This window comes from Chaetodon trifascialis, chromosome 24 (assembly GCF_039877785.1).
Source record: "Chaetodon trifascialis isolate fChaTrf1 chromosome 24, fChaTrf1.hap1, whole genome shotgun sequence".
Lineage (NCBI taxonomy): Eukaryota > Metazoa > Chordata > Actinopteri > Chaetodontiformes > Chaetodontidae > Chaetodon > Chaetodon trifascialis.
The window spans coordinates 3,881,838-3,903,117 of record NC_092079.1 but is presented as its reverse complement, the minus strand read 5'-3'; the positions used below and the strand labels follow the sequence as shown (position 1 = coordinate 3,903,117).

Sequence of the window (21,280 nt, the reverse complement as noted above, 5' to 3'; positions counted from 1 at the left end):
TTCTGTGTGAAGTTTGCATGTTCTTCCCGTGCATGCGTGGGTTCTCTCCGGGTACTCCGGCTTCCTCCCACAGACCAAAAACATGCTCGTTAGGTTGATTGATGACTCTAAATTGTCCGTAGGTGTGAGTGTGAGTGTGAATGTTTGTCTGTCTTTGCATGTGGCCCTGCAATCGGCTGGCGACCGGTTCAGGGTGTACCCCGCCTCTCGCCCATTGTAGCTGGGATAGGCTCCAGCCCCCCGCAACCCCGAAAGGGATAGGCGGTATAGATAATGGATGGATGGATAATGGTATATGTATATGTGTATGTCATACATATATATGACTGTCTGGTGTTTGGTGCCAGGCAGGAAGCTTTTAGTGTTGTCTGTTTCAGATGGAAACAAAGTTGGCGAGAGTTTCATGGCCTTAATGATGAAGCTTGGAAAACCAAATCATTGAGCTAAAAGAATCTCCGTAGAGCAAAGAAGAACTGCAGTGTCAGTCGATCACTGTCTGTGAATTAGTGACAAAGAGTCATCTGATTCCTAAATATAAACATTTGATTGGTGCAGCTTCAAAGCAGCTAATTACTGCCACCAATCTGCCGAAGGAAGCTAGCCTGAGGCGGTACAGTGAAACTGCTCCAAACACATTTTAGCTTGAACTCACCATCAGCTTTGAGCAGTTGAATACTAAATCCTTTGAAATACCTAAAAATATCTTTAAAACAAGCCTGTTGGGTCATTGAAAGGGCAATTTATGCAAACCTGTCCTAAAATTAGTTCCGCCACAAAGTTTGCTGAAAATCCTCTTGCAAGTGTTGATTTAATGAGCTTATATTTTGTGCATTTGCCCCTGATATGGAAATGTCTTTGGCAGATGATGCATTCAAACACATTGCACTTTCTCAGGGCATGTAGGGTCCTGTACAATATGCCCCCACCCCCCCGATGAAGAAGACAAACACATTCAAGGGCATGTTTGCATGTACATGCCACAGGACAGAGGGGGCAGATGCGGACTGTTTGAAGTAAATGCACAACTGAAGTAAATGTGGAATTGATGTTCAGATCTGTTTGAAAAGAGGCAAAACATCTGCTTGTGACACTAACCAGCAAAAAAAACCACAGTCCTCTGCCGCTCTGAGGCACATGGACCCACAGCGCCGAGGATGTCATGAGAAGCTTTTCTCTCAAACACTGCCGTGGAAAACCAGCCTGTGAAAGATGAAGAAAAACAAACAAATTACACAACAACTGAAATGTAGAATCCAATAATGAAGCCTTCTATCAGTTAGCAGGCCAGATTTTTATGTTTTGAGGACATAATCCTTTCTTGGGACTGATCCTAATGTGGGATTGAGATCTTTGTTTGTGTGTACATACATACCACGACACAGACACACAACTGTGTTTTTAGCATTTATTTCTAACACTATTTCTTGGAGACAAACCCGAACCCCAGTCTTAACCTGAAAATGTAGTGATTTACATTATGCGGACTTGTGTTTTGTCCCCATAAGGACTGCGAGTCCCCACAGTGTAGCAGTGTAAACAGATTTATCTCCCCACAACAATACAGGTCCACACACACATATACACACACACACACACACACACACACACCACAGTAGTCACTTTTTCCACTGTATTTCCAGGAGCCTGTGGCTATCTTCAGCAGCTCTCTGGCAAATCTAAAGCCAAACAATCTTCGTGTGCTCCAACTTTCCAGTAGTCATCTTCCGTCTCCACATGTCGAGTCTGAAACATGAGGGGAATATCACAGCATTTCAGAAGGCGGTTTTTGGCAACACTCTGTATCTCTGTCTCATTAAACTCGTGAATCCAGAACAGATATTTACCTGCAGATCTGGTTGAGGTGCCACAAAAGTTAATAGCGTGGTGTGACCGGCATGATAAGTGTGAAAGGATTTTTTTACATTTTGCAACAGGACTGCCTTGAGACTGGCGAGAGCAGAGTGTTCCTGTGTGATAGAGTGATTCACACAGTGAGAGGTGGATACAGTGTGTTTTCAGCCATGCTCGTGGCATGGCTCGAGGGATGGCAATGTTGGATGGATCCCTCTTCCATTTTTGGAGTGTTTGTTGCTCCCTTCAGTTTCCATCTAGCATCATGATAGGGTCAAAATTTGAATTTGTCCCGTACTTTGGTTTGCAGCCAAACACTGGTAACACTTTGTGTTCAGTGTAAATGTCAGCATGCTACACCCTGAGAAGAGATGATGAAAATGATTAACATAATATTTGCTAAACTGAAGCATGTCAGCTTCATCAGTGTCAGCATGTTAGTATGCTGACATTAGCATTCACCTCAAAGCTGGACCTACAGCATAGACTTGTTTCCTCAAAGCTGAAAAATGTGTTTATTCCAAAATAATTCTAATGCATTCAGTACCGCCACCTAATTATGGTCTGATGTATTGCATTAGAAGTCAAAGGAAGCAGCAAAAAATATGTTTGTCTGTAAATATGTCTCGGCTTCATGAAGCGAGATCAACTGTGGAAAACAGGACTTTCACTGTAATTCTATCCAAGATGGTTTATCTTAGCATGTATAATTTGGTTGAGTAAAAGCTTGAACTATCACAGAAAAATGCCAGTTTGAATGCAATTGCACACTCTGTGGGAGTCCACAAAGACAGTACCTCATTCATTGTTTGTACTTTTAACGATACAGAATGACACAGCAAACTGAGGTCCTGGGAAAATGCATGTTGGACATAGATTGTTGACAGATGTGCCTTAAAATTGGTAGGTCTAGCATCTCCAACTCCGACCAAATGATCGCTTTGGATTTCCATCAGCAATTGACAAACTGAATGTTTGACATATTCAAAGCTACAGCATCACATGAGCGCGGTCAGGGTGAAAACAATAAGGCAGTTGCTCTCTGTCAGGGAAACAGAAAGGACTGGATGCTGATGCAGTCATTTCTGACTCGGTGAACGACCACAGATGTGGGCCGACACACCCTGTTCAAACCACACAGTGGATATTTCCCCTCACTGAGGACATGAAGAATTTGAGCAGGACTACAGGCAAAATTGAAAAAGTAAGGGAGTATGATTTTATTTAACATTGATCATCCAGCTTTTGCTTTGATGCATGAGGGGAATAAATAATGCAGCAGTGTTCTTGTAATGCTCTTAAGGTATTACGAGCAAGGTTTTTCTAAGAGCGACTTGGTGCAAAGAGAAAAGTATTTCGGCTGAATCTGAGTCTTTACAACGCACTTTGGTTCTGCTTTTCTGTCATTGATCGTTCAAAGATGAAATGTTGAAGAAGAATGCAAAAAATATGTCAAAGGCCTTTGTAACTATTGAGACCATTCATTCTTCTCAGGCCTTGATTACACCTTTCATTCCTTATAAGCTGCATTATTCATGCACGATTCCTGTCAACACTTTATCCAGCAGGTTCTTTGGAGACCTACTATCCAAGGCCAAGCTGGCCTTTTTTTATAAAGCTGTAAAAGAGAATATTAGAAAATAAAATAACATGTTAGATCAAGCCACAGGCTGTACTTGATGGTGAGTTTTTACATGAAGTTAAAGTACATTTGTTCTTCTGTTGAGATGCACAAGCTCCCAGCTCCTTCTCCTCACTCCTGCTCCATTCATGTATCATCGCCGCAGAGAGAGCTGGCCACATGAATTGTAACTGTGTAACGGTGCTGTGCATGGAATTTTAATGTCAAGACATTAATTCAGAGACATTTGTAAAATTGCTGTAAACAAATAAGGTCCTGGCCTGGAGGATCACCAGCCATTAGCCATCTCGCAGAAATCTGCAGAGCTCATTTATTGCTTAAAAGAAGATTACTTTTTTGCAATGCAGGTAATGAACAGCTTGATTTCAGTTGCACTTCTCTCACTGCAGGGTTTCAGCTTCACATTAGCTGACCTCGCCTTTGCAATTCTATTGCCAAAGGCTGTTGTCATCAATAGTCCTTGTTCTTGCTCTTTAAACCAAAAGCAGGACATGGTGCTTGTATCTCACTCTTTGTGCACAATAAGCGCATTTATGGGAAATGCAGTCTTATTTTTATGAGAAACATAAACCAAAAACCTTTCATCTTGTTAGCTTTTTCATTTTTTTTTGCAGAGTATTTGGAATCCAGCAGTGTAAGACCTGCTTGCCAGAGCCAACTACAAGTTGTAGTCTTGCAGTGTGCAAGGCACCGATGAAAATTAAAGGCACAGGTGTATTCTGCACATCATATTTCATATTTTAATCATATTTTAAGACAAGGCCAAAATACTGCTGTCACGCAAGGGTCCCTTTGAGGCTGTAACGCTCAGAGAACAGAGAATAAGACTGCTGGATGGATGAAAAGTGAAGCAAAACTTCACGTCACGTCTGGCGAGATGGTGAACAGGTTGACTTAAATCAGATGGGTTTATTCTCCGCACAGTGGCCATTTAGGACAACTCTGACTCCAAAGTTCAGCGTATGACATACAGTGTATGATACCTTTAAAATAAATGCCCGAATTCCCATCAGCCTCAGCTGAAGTGAACTTAACTTAAAGAGCAGAACCATAAAAAAAAAAAAGAAACTTGAATTTTCCACAATTTTTGCAAAACCTCAAATTTTTATTAAAGTTTTTTGATGTCCAAAACCAGGTGCTGGTTGTGTTTCTGGTACATAAAGATATGATTATGGTGAGGTCATTAAAACACTTGGCGGGGACATAAATCATGCCCTGAAGATTCACCCAGTAAATTTTTGGGTGGTGCTAGCTGCAAATCAAGATGAATGTCTGCAGGAATACATCCAATAGCCTATAATGTGTTGGACTGACTGACTCACTTTGCTGTCTCTAAAGCCACAAAACTATCCTGGCTAAAAATAAGGATCATATAAGAGATCATATCCCAGATGGGAAAACCCCATGTAAAGTTAGATGCGCCATAACCAAAAAGCTCTATTATAGATTACAAGCTTCTGTGGCTTCCATGCCTTTCAGTTAAGTAATTCATGAGGAATCCTGAATCCTTTTCTTCTCTGGAGCGAGAAAGTCGGCGAAGACTCTTGCGGAAAAAGGAAAATTAAAGGAAAAGTGCAGGTCGGAAAAGATGGAGAAAAGAAGCTGGAAAAAGTAGACGGCACACAGCCCGGCAATGAAACATTAATATGCCCGCCGTGTATGGCATGAGCATCTCTGTGCTTCTCTGTCAGACTCATTTCCTGTTGTAAAAAATGGAACCAGGCCTCTAATATGCTGTGCATATGATCAGTTAAATACATTCTCACAGGCCCAAATTTTTTACTGCAGGAATGCACATTTTTGCGCAATTTCCTCAGGCTTCATAAACACATGGGCGGCTGGCTGTGGGACAATGAAAATGTCAGTAAGTTTCCCCTCTGAAGAAAAGCAAAACACTTCCCCTGGAAACCGGCGGCGAATTCAGCAGCATGCGCCGGAATGTTAATTGTGAATGTTTTGTGGCCAACGATTTTTCTGATATGCCAGGCACAGAGAGTGGGAGGATTTGGCAGACATGCAGGAGGATGACACGGAGGAGGAAGGTACTGAGGTGCAGAAATAGAGGCTTACAGCAGCTATGATCGCGAGCCGTACATCAAGCTGGGCTTTGTTCTTCGTTCGGCGGCTCTTTTTGCTTGTCAGAGTTGTGGAATCCGTATTTCTGGACAATTTTACAGTGCCGTGATGGCAGAATGTGTTTCCATCGTTGGAGGCGCAGAACATGAAGGGAAAAGCAACAGAAAGTGTACGATGTGCAACACTTTTCCACATCTTCGGAAAATGACTGTAGAAAGGATCGTGAAAAGCATCTTAAAAGAAAGGAGCAGGCTCAAGAGGAGGATGGAGGAGCAGAAGTGACAGCCAGGTTCTCATACCCTATAATTATTGCCCCACCATCACTTCTCCTCTCTTCACCTCCTGTCCTGTCATTCCTCCTTTTTTAACCCCCCACCTCTCACTTCCTCTCCACAGTCACCGTCTCTCCCCTTCCCTCCACTCTGGCCTTGTCATCTGTCATTTCCATACCACTCTTCCTTTTGCCTTCCTCCTCTCCTCCTGGAGAGATCTGGGCCACTTGACGTTTGGGCTCACCCATGGGAATGGCTCGGCTTTTAGCTCACCCAGCAGGCCGAGTCCACCTCCAGACTGCAAGAGGGCCGCTGTTTTGTCACACACAACTGCTCTAGCAGGGAAAAAATCGAACTGAATTCAGGCTGAGAGGTGCTTCACTCTGGCTTCATCGCTTCTCCACAGGGACATTTTCTTTAACAGTTTTCAAGGTGCTACGTGTCACAGTTTGATGCAGCTATATAATATTACATTGCCAACTTATTATTAATGACAATGAATAAAACAATACATGAACAGACCTCATAAAACATAGATTAACATGAATGTAAGACAATACAATAAAAAATAATATAGACGTGTTTTAAGCAACTGTTCCCAAATACTTTGATATGCATACAGAGCACATGCATACGAGCTCAAAACAATGCAATCTAACTGAATAAATCCCTGCAACTGTTTTAGAGATTCTCAACCCAAACTCCACTTTCAAATTTCAAGTGGACTTTGAGTTGGAATGTAGCTCAACGTTCTGGCTGCGTGACTCGCTCTTGAATTGTGTTGCATTAAACAGTGTTTCTCGTATGTTGTCCACCCAATTTATACACAATATTTAAAGTACATATTTGCACATATGATATGTCATCTACTTTTCCGTTGGTTCGCATTCCAATATCCTTGCATCTTGCCTCCTTTCAATGCCCATTGAAGTTCTAAATACCAGTCATGGAGTAAAGCACAACTTGTGATTTGACTGTGTGCTAAAATACCAACAATGTGTTGCAATGAATCAAATCTGATGCACCATCTCTCTGGAGAAGTCAAGTCTGAGCAACTTGGGACAAAAAACTTGGAAATAGCAGCTGAGAGAACAATCTCACTGTAAGAACCATTTAGTAGCTGCTCTGGAGCTTTCAGTCCTATCCTGTGGTCTTCAAAAGAAAATTTGATTGTTAGCATCAACAGTGGTTCTGTTAGCATGGTTCTCAATGATTTCCTTTCCCTGCAGGGTTTTGTGCTATAAACAGATCCCCCAATCTGATCCAATGTTCCTCCAGCACAGGCTGATCGTGCTGATTACTGTTTAATTTGTAACATTGAACACTTCCAAAGCAGGCAGTCTTGTTTTGAAGTGTTGAGGAACCTTGGACCAAATTTCAGACGTGAGGTTTTCTCAAACCTGAAGTGTGTATCTTGTGTCCAGGGGAGCTTCAGTCTGTCGAGAAAAGAAAAGTCTCCATTCACGTCCTGCAAGCCAGGCAGCATCCACACAACAACTTTTAAGAGGTGAATCAATATTTCACAAAGTCTCCTGTGCTGCGCCCTGGGCAGCAACGGGCCTTCACCAAACAATAGGATCCTGACCTGCATTATTCATCCCTCACTCATTCACTCCTCTCTGACTCAGACACAGAGCACACAAGGGAGTTCAACTTTCCCAAACTAAACTTCAGATAAGAAAACCTTTCAAAACATCTGCCCTTCCATCCTCGAATCTCTGTGGTACTTTGAGTCGCCTCGTACCACCCCTAATAATGTTAACCTTGCTGAATAATGCATCGCTGACTCGTATCTCACAGTCCGGCCAATGCCACAAACCCCTCGGTTCGACCGAATGTCAATGAGTAAAGCAAATAAAATCTGTTGGGATTTTTCACCATGTAAAGTGATTTCACCTCCAGATGGTAAAAACAACCACATGGGCCCAGTTTCCATCACAGATTTGCCAGTTTTCTCACAAATGTGTAAAAATCATCCATCTAACATCCGTGATACAGATCCATATTTAGAAGTACTCCAATGATCATTAAATGTAACTTTGGGGATCCAATAAGTATAACTCTGTTATTACGAAACGGCTCAAATGCCGGCAGCAGATTTTTAATGAACTTGACATTTAATGCTTCATGGCTTTTAGAAGGTTTCCCCTAATGTCTTTTCATAATGTGTAATTTGGCACGGACTTTAAATTATGTGTGCGTGCAAAGGTTCGTAACAGAGGAGATGAAGATAAGTCAGCCTCAATCAGTGTATTATCTCTGCTCCAGACCATTACTTAAGCTGGCTACTTAATAGCCTCTGAATTAGATGTGGAGCTGATTGCACATTGATTATAAGTGAGTGAGGGCAGGGGATGTCAGTCGCACCATCCAAAGTGACTTTAAGGAGCATAAAGAGGGACACCAGAGGAGGATGCTGCAAATGCAAATATGTGCCAGGATGTGTTTTACTCCACAAGGCAGTCACTAAACTTCACCCTATCTTACAAAGCGTCTTGTAAAAGTGAGGCCCAGCCGGAATTGCAGGAGCTCACATCTCTCTGAAGGTCTCGCTGTCAAATTGGCTCAGACAAAGATAGAAGTGCAGGGACATGCACGGTCCCTCAGCAGTGCCGAAATCTTTCCACTGATCACCTTTTATAATAACTATAATAGAGCTATTTGCATTTTAGGGTTAGGGTTAATGTGCTGAGGCTGTTCTTGTTTCAAAACAGACAGCAAGTCACACACTGAAACCAGAATATTTGTATGTTTACCTGACAAGACGTGTTGTTGTGGTTGTGTGAATAATGGTTATAACTAATAAGACTTGGGAGCTATAAATCTTTAATGGAAAGCCTCTTTTGCAAACTGTGAGCAATGTTGTCCACTTTTGGTCCAGGCTGAAATATCTTAACAGCTTCTGGAATAATTACCACAAAACTTTGCACAGACGCTCATGGTCCTCAGAGGATGAATCATGCTCTCAACATCTGCTAGATGGTTGGCACAAAATGTAGACATTCATGACTGCTGGACATTAGCGGTATTGAGTAAAACGTCTCAAAATCTGCAGAATGCATTGTATGGACATTTAGGTAAGACACTGATGTGCCACTAAGTATGAATCATTACGTCTTTGGTAAAAAATGTCAACTTTTCTAATGCTTTTTATGGATGAATACCAGCAAAACTAATGATATTTACATTGTGTTTAATGCTATTTAGCAAATGCTCAGATGGTATGATGCTTGTTCATCATCAGAATGGTACAATTGTCATTGTGAGCATATTAGCATGCTGACAACACCCTTATGGGTTGTTGTGGAAGGTGATGACAAAGCCAGGCTCCATTTTTCCTTGCCTTCCTTCTCCGTCTTACTCAAATGAAATTCAAAAAGGAGACTAAGATAGTTCCCAAACCCACTAGAAGAGCAACCCCTGAGAAGTAACACAGTTGCTGCTGAACGTTCTGTACAGTTTCCAGGGCTATGAACAGGTGTCGCCCATGAGGACTGAAACTCTTCCAGTGCCAAACAACTAAAGGGGAAACCAAGAGGAAGCACTGAGACTGTTACATCAACATGGGAGCAGCCCCCGCTTCCTCTCAGGATGACTGCTCCGCTTTAAAAGCCAGCAGGTGAAAGCGAGGTCACCTCAGTGGAGATCTGTTTGGACGGCATGTATCCTGGGACACGGTGCGAAATCAAAGCCAGATGGTCAGCTGTGATGATGTGCCAGAGTCTAACTACAGACAGGATCTTCTCACTATCACAGCTCTGCACGCAGCGCGGCAGAGGATACAACAGAAACAGGCTGGCAACCACGCTCATCCCTTAAAAGCGCACTTGGATGCTCAGTTCATAGAGATTTTCCAAAGGTCCTTTTGGAGATCGTGTCCTCAAAAAAGCATCTGTCCGGCGACATTTTTGCAAAAAAATGGATAAAAGAAATGGAGCAGTGGATGTGATCACATGCACACACCTCATTTGATTTATCCGGTCGCTCTATAAATAGCATCACTGCAAGGAGTGTCGCTTTTGCTAACATCAGCGTGCAGCAGCACAACGTTGCATCTTGTCGCCGTCAAGTGCTGAGGGACAATTGTGACAGCGTACACGAGTGACTCAAAAGAAATGGACTAAATCACGAGCTCACACCTAAATTGTGTTCAGAGGAATGTTGATGAGCTGCTCGCACAGACGCAGCTCCTCCAGACACGCAAACAGCAGCTGAAGCTGGAATTGTAAAGTCAAATTTAGGGCTCATAAACGATGATACTTCCGCTCATTTGTGCCACTACACACTTTAAACTGTGCTGACTTAGCGGACTAATTTAACAGCCCCACAAGTCAAGTCTTCATCTGCAATTTATTATTCAAATGTTTTATTCAGCTACTATGATTTATTCAGGCAAATTTATGAATCACTAACAAAGATGCCTCACTTCTCTCCCACACACACATACCGACGGGATGAATCACCAGGCGCGCAGATTCAGAGGATATGGAGTGAAAGTACTGTGTTCAAGGACAGCTGAGATTCAGTGTGATGTCCTCCACATCTGGCTTGAGGTATTCTCTGTGTTCTGATGTTCTGCGAAGAGGCAGAGCATGTACGTCGAAAGGCCACTGCACTGCACACATTACCGCACACTTAGATCTATGCAGTATTTCACACTTAAAGGTACAGTTCACCCCAAAATCTCACCTGCAGTGCTTTTTATCCATCTCGTCTCTCGTTCTGATGGAACGTTTTTCTAATCTTAATCTCACCATCTGCCATAAGAAGGCACTGCAGTGAGAAGAAACTTTAAAAACATCCCCATCGGGCTTTGAAACACTACATGTCATCACAGGGGTTTTTGCAGAATCAGCCAGTGTCAGTGTTGTCTGGCTGACGATGTGATTGATGTTTCTTTGGATACCACGATTCACCAGGCATTCATCACACACTCTGACATGCCTTTAAACTATGGAGCGATCAAGATATTATCAGACCCGCTGGCACAGTGCCTTTATCTGATGTTTTTAGAATTAATCTGATAACAATCTGGCAACTACTTCTTATTCTACTGCTGTTCAACATTTAGAGGGTATAAATCACCAAATTCTAGTATTATTTCCATTTTTTAGCACAGGTACATATTTATTTTTAAACAATAATTCGTTTCTTCATTCATTTCATCTTCTTTTTTGTTTTTATCCTCCTTTCCTCCATTGTTCCACTTGCATTCACTTCAATCTGCAGCGCTTCCTCTTTCCACTGACGGCTCATTGATTGCACCTGTGCCTGGTTTTCTTAAATGACCTGGAACCATGAATCTGTAAGCACTGAGGGTCTGAGTGCTGCTTTTTAAGTCTTCTTTTAGCCCACTCACAGAACGGATGAAACAGCTCCTGATATGTTTTTCCAACTCTGGTCTACTCAGATGCAGAACGGTCTAGTTAGACTCTAACACGAGGTGAAATGAGACCACTGCTTTCCAGCGCTGAAAACAACAAAGCATGACCTTGACGGGAATCAAGTGGAATTAACTGTGACAATTTGTCTGTCTGCATTCTCTTATGGAACAGGGCTATGTGGTCGATAGATTGGCCTATTACTTTCTATAAGTCCAAGCTGCTGACAAAGGCTGCGTGTTTCGGTGTTAATGTGTGTCTGTGTGTGTGTGTGTGTGTGTAGGTGTGTGAACATGTGTACAGCATGCCTGTGGGTTTCCGCTCTTGAGGACAGATTAGAATATGTCACGGTTGAATGGACAGTGTCCTCCTGTCACATGGCTGCAGGAGTCACACTCATGAATGAACACACACCAAGGACAAAGCATCTCCTGGCTCCTCACAGTGGCTTTTCTACAGTTACGCTCACACACACTTTGTGTGAAGTTGAGTCGAAGTCGAAGTGTTTTGTTGATTGCTGGGCTGACATTAGTGTAGCATTTGACACCCAGTCATCTCGACTCATCCGCACTTTGGAATAGCATTTGAATGTTATCACCATTACACACAGTCTGTAATCTGTAGGTGACACTCATTACATCCTCCAATGAAGTCATAGGTCAGGTCCCATTCGCTGTTTTGGTAGTGTTTCTTTTTTTAATCTCAAAGCTTCTGTAGAGTCCAGATTTTCATGGAATTTGGTTTAAAGTCAGGCTGCCGGCTGAGGACAAGGTGATGAGTATTTGTGCAGATCAAGCACTTTAATTGGTTTAGAGGGATTCTGCAGGATTGGCAACAATCTATATTTCTTAATGGCAAAAATCCCATGAATAGACTAACAAGGATTTTCAGCCTTCGGTGCAGAGCTTTTGTCTCAACCTTCTGGCAGTGAGAGCAATTATACAAACACTGTTGATGTACTTCTGATGTCATAGGCGCCGCCATACTCTGAGTTGCTTACTCCAACGCTACAGTTGCTCCGCCCTTCAGCTCTGGCAAACCAATCATTTCTGCTTGATGTAAAACATATCCCTCACCAGTGCGCTACATTTAAAAACTATGCTAATGCATTGATGTTTACCTGATGTGTGGTATGCTTAATCAGCATTGTGTGACCCTGTTTGGCAGAGGTGTTCATATGTAAAAGTCTCCAGTTTTGAAACAATGTTTTAGAATCTAATCAATCTTGACCTTTAACATTTTGATGGGGCGCTGTTGAACATTTTCATCACATTCTCATGAACAACAGTTACCTGACTGATTCCTCACAGTTGTCTGCCACAAGAGCGTTTTGATGCTGATGCAGTTATTCTGAAGCATTTTCCTTTAATAAGACAGGCTAGGGAAGCCTCGGTGGAGGTATGTGATCAAGGAATACATTTAAGGTGAAATGTGTGGTTGAAAATTTAATTAAAAACTAAATCAGATCATTTGTTGAGCCCTCTCTGGGTAGTCACCTGTCTGTGCACGAGAGGATGCACTGTGTTGTTATTTTCTCAGGCAGTGATGTGATTTATTCAACAATGATTTACAGATGGGTTAATTCAGGTCAGGAACCTTTTCTGCATTTCCATCCTCAGGCCAGTTTGTGGACTGCAAGGAGCAACACGTGATGAGAATGAACCGACTGCGCCTGCTAATGAGGACCTTGTGGGTACAAATTCCTTTCAGGATGTGTGTGTGCGACCGTGTGCTTCGGCATGTGCAGGCCAAAGAAAAAGCATTGTAGCTGGTTGTGCTCATAAAACACGCACCACCCCACACGGCCCTCCAAATTGTGATAAAACAAACTGAAATCCACATTTTTGTTTACTAATGCATGAATCCTTAACTCCCTCCAGGAACGGGGCTGAATTCTTGTATCGGCAATTACAAGTGTCTCCGTGTGGATGAGTTCATGCATACCTATTTGTGCATGTGTATTTTTCTGGCAAATTGTCTTTTAGCTTGGCCAACTGGATAACGTTTCTCCAGGCCAAGTCATTAGCCACTGAAATAAAGCAGCTTTGTTTTGTTGTCATGGTCCACAAAATTCTATTTAAAACCAGGCTCCCTTCCAGAAACCGACAAAAAGGAGACAAAAGAAAATAGAAGAAGCGCACTCAGAGAGCACTTTTCTGAAACAAACTGCCTCTACGCCTTCACTGATGGCAATTAATCAGTGCCTCCTTGAGCAGAACATGACACGCTCGTTTCAGACATCACTGGCACACAGCACACAGCAAAAAGCTTTAATTGGTGATGAGAGGGATGGACGCCGGAATGAAAGCGCATTTCCTCAGACAAATGGTGACTGACAAAGGGAGGAGTAAAATCCAACGAATTAAAAGGTCTGCTCTCGTGGATCGAAAGATGCAAGAAAAAGATTCTAATTACCTTCCAGAGTTGATCAGAGATCTGATAAACCGTGAGTCAGAGAAAGGTAAGATCGACTTTATTCTCATTATTCCCCAAGTCCATTACCAGGCATGAAAGAAAGCAAGTGGTCATGCAGCACATTATCTCTTTTTCAATTATTAGCTCACTGCCATCTGTCAGTCACACTCTCTCTCAGTCTTAGACACCCAAATGCTCATCCATTACCTTTTCCAATGTGTCTAATGGTCTGCTAGCAGTTAATTTCACTTCTCTGGGGGTCCATAAGGTGATTGGCTCAGCTATCAGGCAGGGCTGCATTGAAACCAAAAGCCATGACATCTTTTAATCTTTTGATCTCCTTTCCCTTTTCCCTTTTCTCGTCATCACAAAACACAAAATGTATTCCTTTTTAACTTTGCTTTTTTGTTTTGGTTTTTTTTGGCTTTTCCTTTCATGTAAGTTCATAGTTTCATGTGACTCACTCATTATCAGGTAGCAGTGAGAGAAAAATGAGTTAATTTGGCCTTGAGAGATGAAGTGTCTCAAACTTTGTACCAGCTTAAAAAAGCCATTCAAGGCTCTTGACTGACATCTAGTGGTATAATGGTGAAGTTACACCCATCGCCTTGAAAACCAAGCCCAAACCTCTTTTTGCTCAGGAGTGTAATGTTCCAGATGTTGTTGTTTTTTTTTTCTTTTCCAGCATTACAGACATGTTTAATTATGGACAGCTGCTCAAGGAATGAAAAACTCTGCTTAGCTGCCAAGAATAATCAAGGAAACACAAACATTAATAGAGTTAATAGTGGGTCATGGACCACATAGACCACCAAAGCAGCTACATGAGGCCTTTCTGGAGTTCCCCTCTAGGAGTTTGACATCATTTTTCCACCAGAAGGTATTATTTGGTGTTTTGATATCCATGGAAAATGCCAGATCAGGAATATCCCATGAACGCCGAGCTGCCTTAAAATCTGCTGACTCATGGTCGTATTTGCATCAGCTCATCAAACCATTCAGCCGTCCGGAGAAGAGCAGCATTTCCATTCTGGGTGATCCCAACAAGTGCTGCACATTCGCTCCAGAACAGCTTTGTGTTTATTAGCATGCGCATTTGGTGTTCAGAGGTTAAACAGAACAGTCACAGACGCCATCTTCTCTGCAGGAAACAAGCTCCCAGACTTGTTGACTGGCTTTGGCCTGAGCCCTGCATTTATTTCTCTGCCTCTCTGAGAGATGACTCATCTGACCATCTGACATTTCCCCCGTTGCTTATGAAACCAATGCCTCTATTCTTTGCACCACTTCCCTCGAACTCATGTATTTTTCAGGCGTAATAAGGGGTTTACGCGCCACAGCTCTGCACCCCTCTCCGTCAAGTTTTCAAAGGTGAGACTTTGAAACCGCCTGCTCGCGCCTCGCTCTGACATTTACAGTCGAGCAACTCTGTTTGTCCTTGCATCTCAACCCAGAGGCACGGCTGTCAGGGCGAAGGAGTGAGAATGACACCTTTCTCTGAAGACTTCCAGGCTCACATCGTTTTTGTCGCTCTTCTGCTGGCTGGTGGAGGAGCCTCCACGATCCAGTCTCCCCTTCTACCCGAGACAATAAAACATAAATAGAGTGTGCAGTAGAGCCCTGCGAATCCTTGCTTGGACCACTTCAGGAAAAGTGTAACCACTACTTTGAGGCTCTTTAGGGATCTTCAAAAGTACCTCACTGGCGACCTTTCGACTTCAAAACCAATGGTGTTGCGTGCCTTATATCTACAATTACAGGACTCAAAGAAGTCAACACACTGCTCATTTACAAACTAGAAAGCTCCACTGGAAATGATGATTGGCATTTCCTCCGCCAGATGAGGATAACTGACACTAACACTGACACTTGCTTTATTAGATAAAAAGCATCATTAACACACCCAGCTGACACAGCTGTGATGTCTTTTTTTGAGTTTGGTTGGGCGGCACGGTACGGTAGACAGTTATCATTAAATCATTAAATGCACGTCCACATCAACACATGCGCCTGTGAGGGAATATATACATAATGCAGTGAGTGTGCTTTAAGGTGTGACAGAGATGTGATCTGAGTGCGTTTGAACACCGTGTGAGCGATGACGGGCAGGTTACTGGAAGCGCATCATGACTACATACAGGACAGTATGACTGATATATTACGTTCCTGCAAGAGTGTCATCCTGCAGCATGTGACTGGAATATAGCAGGAAAAGCACAGGTGTCATTATTACCATTAACAACTGCTGCATCCTATTCAGTTCAGCCATTTTTAATGCCCTTGCATCGTGCATGCTGGCTCACTGACATAGCCTCCTGTCAGTGAGCCTTCCTGCTAGGATGGGTTCAGACAGTGCTTGCTCTACCTTAAATGATGCCTCAGGTCGAAGAGGCCAGACCAGGGAGTACAGACTTTGGCTTAAAGACCTTGCACACCCACACCGGTGATTCCAATCACCCTGACTGATTAGACCTCTGCAGTGGGACTAAAATGTGTGAGGTCTGTAGACATGAGCTGCACAGCGAGCGCTTAAGAGTCCACAAAGCGTTTGAACTCGGGGGTGACTTGTATACGTCATGCATACCAACAAAATACTATAATGTAATCTAATTTGGCAAATTGTAGAGCTACTATAACATCATGTATTTGTGCATATACCGCACATGACAAAAACCTTACTGTATTATGCCATATTATGACATATATTACATGCCGTACAATAATAATATACTGTGGTGTGTTTTGACTGACATACTATGTTAAATGTGCAATGATGCATTATAAAGACATCAACTGACAGGTGTAAACTTTATCATATTTAATTCCATTGTAGCATATTGATGATGACACGCAGTACAAAAGAAATTACCAGACATTCCATTACAACTTGGACCCAGTAAACCCCACCAAAAATATCAACAATAAACACCATGACGCTAAGTTTCTCGTGAAGTCAATAAGACAAACATGATGTTGGTTTGGGGAGACAAAGCTATGACCATTAAGATTATTCTATGTTTTTTTTTTTTTCTTTTTTCCCCCTTGAATAAAAACTGTTATATTGTATTTATATATTACAACACTCAACAGAAAAAAGTAAAAAAAAAAAAATAATAATAACATATGAACATTGAGCAGACAGCTTAAAATAGCAACACCTATGGCACGTTTATTTCCTCACGCAGATTTTCACAAAAGGTGCTTATAATCGCAAGCGAGTTGACTCTAAGCTGAGCACAGACGCATCTGAGGAAACTGAACTGTCGGAAGCAGCACCATGCTGATGCACGTGGTCTGACAATAGATGGCGCCATCACCCTTATCACCAGGCAAGAAGCCTTCCGCTTCTTGCACATGTGAGACTCTTCCATTGACTTCTCAAAGTCAAGAAAGAGAGAAAAAGAAGACGTAACTTGTACATAGTGTGTCTCAGGTCTCTTCAGAGGAGCAGGTATTAAACCATAACTTGAGAAAATGTGAAATATTTGCCAGCAAATACCCACTTGACAGTGACATTTTGGACCAGTTGGCTGTGGCTGGATTTGCAAATAAAGTACAAGCAAACTGTCTTTGTTTCCAGCACCTCAGTTTGGAGCACTGTAGACTCGTTCAATTCTTGTGAGTTTTAATGATTCCTAGAAAAATGAATCAAGACAGCCTTTGAGTCTGCATGCAGATGCATTATTCAGCCGAGCTTGAGAGGCATATTAAAATGGAATAGTCAAAGAGTCACAGGTGAATGTGTTCCTGTTGATATACTGTATTGTTATGGGCCGCGGCCAGAGATTGCAGAGGTGGTTATGATCTTCACTCGCTGCATACTTTTAGTGGAAATTCGTACCAGGATTTACACTGAACTTGAACGTTGCACATGGAAAACGAAGCCATTTTCAAAACTATTTTCAACATGTATTACATGGGCTATTACAGCTTCACCTTTCTTCATTTTTTAAGCTTGTGCATCATGATTCAATTATTGTAGGTGGGTGGAAATATGCTCCTCACACCATCCTGATGATGAAATCATGTCTTAAAATGAGCCCCCTCACTCTTAAGCTGCGGTGCCGTCAGGAGAAGTGAACAACCGGATAAAATGAACAGAACTGCACGATAAATATCTCGAAGTAAAAAGGAGACTTTGGCACATTGTTCCTGCAGGGCAGCAGGTGGCAAGAGCATATATAAGCAAACTTACAGCTGAGTGCTTTATAATTAGGTCTAAGCATGTTGCCGTAAGTACATTACATTCAGTATTAAAGACAAAAACAGCAGTCTGAAAAACACCAACATTTAGACTGCCAGTTAAAGGCCTGACTTTTAGTAGACTGGCAAATTATATATTTTACATGTCAATTTACATACAAATGGTTGTCAAAAGTTTGTATATATACAGCGGAACATAATTTGCCTCTGAAAAGTGATTCAACGTTTGATCTTTTCAGACAGATGTGGCCGCACGACATGACCACTACGCACACACAAATTCTACATTTAGCAGCAATTCCTAATACGTACGTCTTAGTGTCTGTATGCTGAAAAAGATGAAAAAAATAAAGTAAAAGGATGAAATGAAAATATAGCAAACGAAAGAAACAAACGTTTTCCTATTATCCATTGAGATATGAGGACTGAACTCATTCTGAATAGAAAATTAGACATGATAACATTCTGAAGAGTTGTGAAATTATCGTTTTTTTGAGGTATTTCTTGTGGACATCTTTTAATGGACAAAACATATGGGCCAGAAACAGAAGCAACATCCTTACTAAACGATTCTAGTGGCTCTTGGATGTAAAAGTCTGTATAAGGCAGCAGCTGCGCACGTAAACAACAACGCCGATGGCGCTAAAGATGCAGGAGAAGCACAAAAGGTTCAGACAAAGGATGTGGATGAAAGGCAGGCTGGGAGAAACCAGGAAGGTAGAGATAAGGGTTGATTGTCATTAGAGGGGTCTGATCTTGCCATTGGTTGGTGAGCAGAGCAGACTCTCTACAGAGATTAAGCTGGAGTTCGTGGTCTGAAATCACACCAGTGTTTCAGGCAGTGCGTCAGCATTGTCCGAGGACAGCAGCTGCCAGATCTGCCACCGGTCCCTCTGCCAGTCCTGCCACTCCGGGCTGTGCGGCACCATCTGGGCCTCTGTCGTTGAGGCCGAGTTACTCTGTGCCGTACTCAGCCTCCCGTGCTGCAGAGGGGGCCGCTGAGCCGTTGTGAGCTGAGGCGAACTTTGAGAACCAGCCAGTCGATGGTGGGCGTTATAAGGGGGAGGGCAGTGGCCGTCGTTGAGCATAGCAGGGCCACCGTCGCCCGTGTTGGTCCCGCCTTGAGGTCTGGAGGTCGGGCTGAGTCCGTGCCCACCTGCCCGATGTGGACCGTGCGTGCTGTTGAGGTGTGACTTCACAGAGGGGTTGACGCTGAGCTGCAGGCGTGGTTGTCCCGCATCCACATGGGGGCTGGTACACACCCTGGTGACCGGGGGATGGGGCCTGCACTCGGCGACGCCAGGCACCGCCTGAGTCCGTTGTAGCGTTGCCGGCTGCCTGCCATCGCCATGAAATCCGTCGAGACCTTCCTGTGAGCTGCGCGAGCTTCCCTCTGACATGTTGCCATGGGAACCTAGAAACAGAGTCAGATTAATTATAGTTTAATGAATAACAAGGGACACATACAACACAAGTAGGTATTTGACATTAAAAATGTGCGAAAAAATGAACAAAAAACAAAATTGTTCTGTTTTTGTGTGCAAAGTAAATCAAACTGCACCCTCCTCAGATTTATCTGAGCTATTTAATGAGTTGAATGCACTCACATGGATAATTTAGCTGCGAATTAGATGACTAAAAATTCATAAAACCAGCCAGACTGTAGTTTCTGATCACAGAAACTGCAGTGATTTTCTTGGTGCTCAGCGCTGGTCCCTCAGGTTTCTGTTCCTCCCTCATAGCTAATGACCAGCACCATGTCAAGCGCTTGGGGCTCTGGCTCATTATCCACTAGGAACACAATCTGCAGACATGCTGGATTGTTTACCTGTGTACGGTTGGTCCTTGAGTATTGGTTTCAGAGTCGTGTGCCACGTCCCCCAAATGCTGGCATGCTCCTCTGATATGGCGTCTGGAGGAAGGAAAAGAGAGGTCAAATTTCTCTCCACACTCAGCTACACAGTAAACAAAAAGCACATAAGAGTATGAACAGACATCATATTTCTTCTGTGTCCCAAGCAAAAAACTTTTAAATGCACCAAAATCAAATGCCAAAACTGGCCTTTCATTATCTGATTTTAAGCTCAAAGTATCACTGAAAGTCCTAAATCCACCTTTAGTACCCCAGGTGTCACCTCCAGGCTCTCTGCTCCAGCCGGCCACCTGCCCCACCAGACTGTACTGCTCTGGGACACGGAAGAGCTGCTCGCTGCCCGGGCTCCCTGGTTCTCCTCTCCTCTCGCTCAGGACCGGGGAGTTGTTGTCATAAGGGGACAGCTCGCCGCTGGAGGCCTTGTTGGAGTCGCTGGAGGACCGGCGCTCGCTCAGGGTGAAGGGCTCCTCTGTCTGCAACAGGTCGGGGCTCCTGTGGTTGATTGCAGGCAAAAAATTAAGGATGACGGGGAATGGCAGGCAGAGAGTGTGCATGTGAACGCCTCACGTTTACGTGTGTCACTCACTGTGATGCCTTTCTTCTCAGGAGATAGTCCACCACATCTGGATCAGTCTCCAATAGACTCATCAAAACCTCATTTTGCAGATCAGGAGGCACCTGAACAACATTATGCAAAAAGATTTGAATGAAATCAACAAAAACTTTATTTTTTCGATGAAAACAGGAGGAAATAATGAGAGCGTTGAACGTCTTATTTACCTTTTCACCTTTACTTCAAGTGCAATTCGAACTCTGATCTTCAGGTAATCACCTGAATCTTATGCTCATCAAAGATGTGGACTATAATGCTGCCCAAACGCTCCCTGTTCACAAATGATTCTCACCCTCGAACACTTCGAAAGTTGCCAGATGCAGATTTAAGCAGGTTGCGAAACAACTTTCAGATGTCATTCACAGAACCTGAGCTCCCTACAAATCTGTTTTTACTCACTAAGACCGAGTGAGTCAGTACCAATTCACTATGTGCGATTAATAGCTCTTCATTGGCTTACTGTTGGAATGTAAGCCTCAGTGGAACGGCAGTGGCAGATTACAAAACATTACGGTTGAAGGTTTTGGACCCGAAATGACCCGAACTGCCTGTCTGCACTGTTTGTGAAGCCCAGAGAACAGAAAGGAACAAAAGTAACTGATGAGGCGGTAATCCGTGCAAAATCCTGACCTCTTCTGACACCACATGAAGGATTTCATGCCTGAGTTTTTTCTGCTTTTATTTTGGAAAGAACAAGTTCAAGTAGCTCAATGAAAAGTCCTTGATGTTATTGTCAGCTAACTGGCAAGATTTGAGTTTCTTATTTTATCGACTCACAAGAATCCAGGTATAACACATTCATCTGTCTGTTTGTTCACACTTTCCTCTGTTTGAAAGGAACTAAGGCACAACCATTGTCCGCTAAGCCTGGAGGGATTGTCTTACTTAAAGCCTACGCAAGAATGTGAGAGGGAAAGTGTGCATGAGCGAACGCGAGCCTGTGCGCTGTGTGCT

The 21,280-nt window shown here is 43.0% G+C and overlaps 1 protein-coding gene across 2 annotated transcripts in view; it reads right to left on the bottom strand.

The window, feature by feature from the left end:
• Nucleotides 1–16,441: 16,441 nt before the first annotated feature.
• The window catches only part of LOC139327830 (rho GTPase-activating protein 6-like), a 67,929-nt gene continuing 63,090 nt past the window's right edge, over nucleotides 16,442–21,280 (bottom strand). For both annotated transcript variants that reach the window (XM_070957833.1, XM_070957834.1), the window contains exons 11-14: nucleotides 20,300–20,391; nucleotides 19,955–20,205; nucleotides 19,669–19,752; nucleotides 16,442–19,254 (exon numbers count right to left, since the gene is read on the bottom strand). In XM_070957833.1, coding sequence (XP_070813934.1) covers nucleotides 18,662–19,254; nucleotides 19,669–19,752; nucleotides 19,955–20,205; nucleotides 20,300–20,391 — 1,020 coding nt within the window. In that variant the 3' untranslated portion in view covers nucleotides 16,442–18,661. The remainder of the gene's footprint in view (nucleotides 19,255–19,668; nucleotides 19,753–19,954; nucleotides 20,206–20,299; nucleotides 20,392–21,280) is intronic.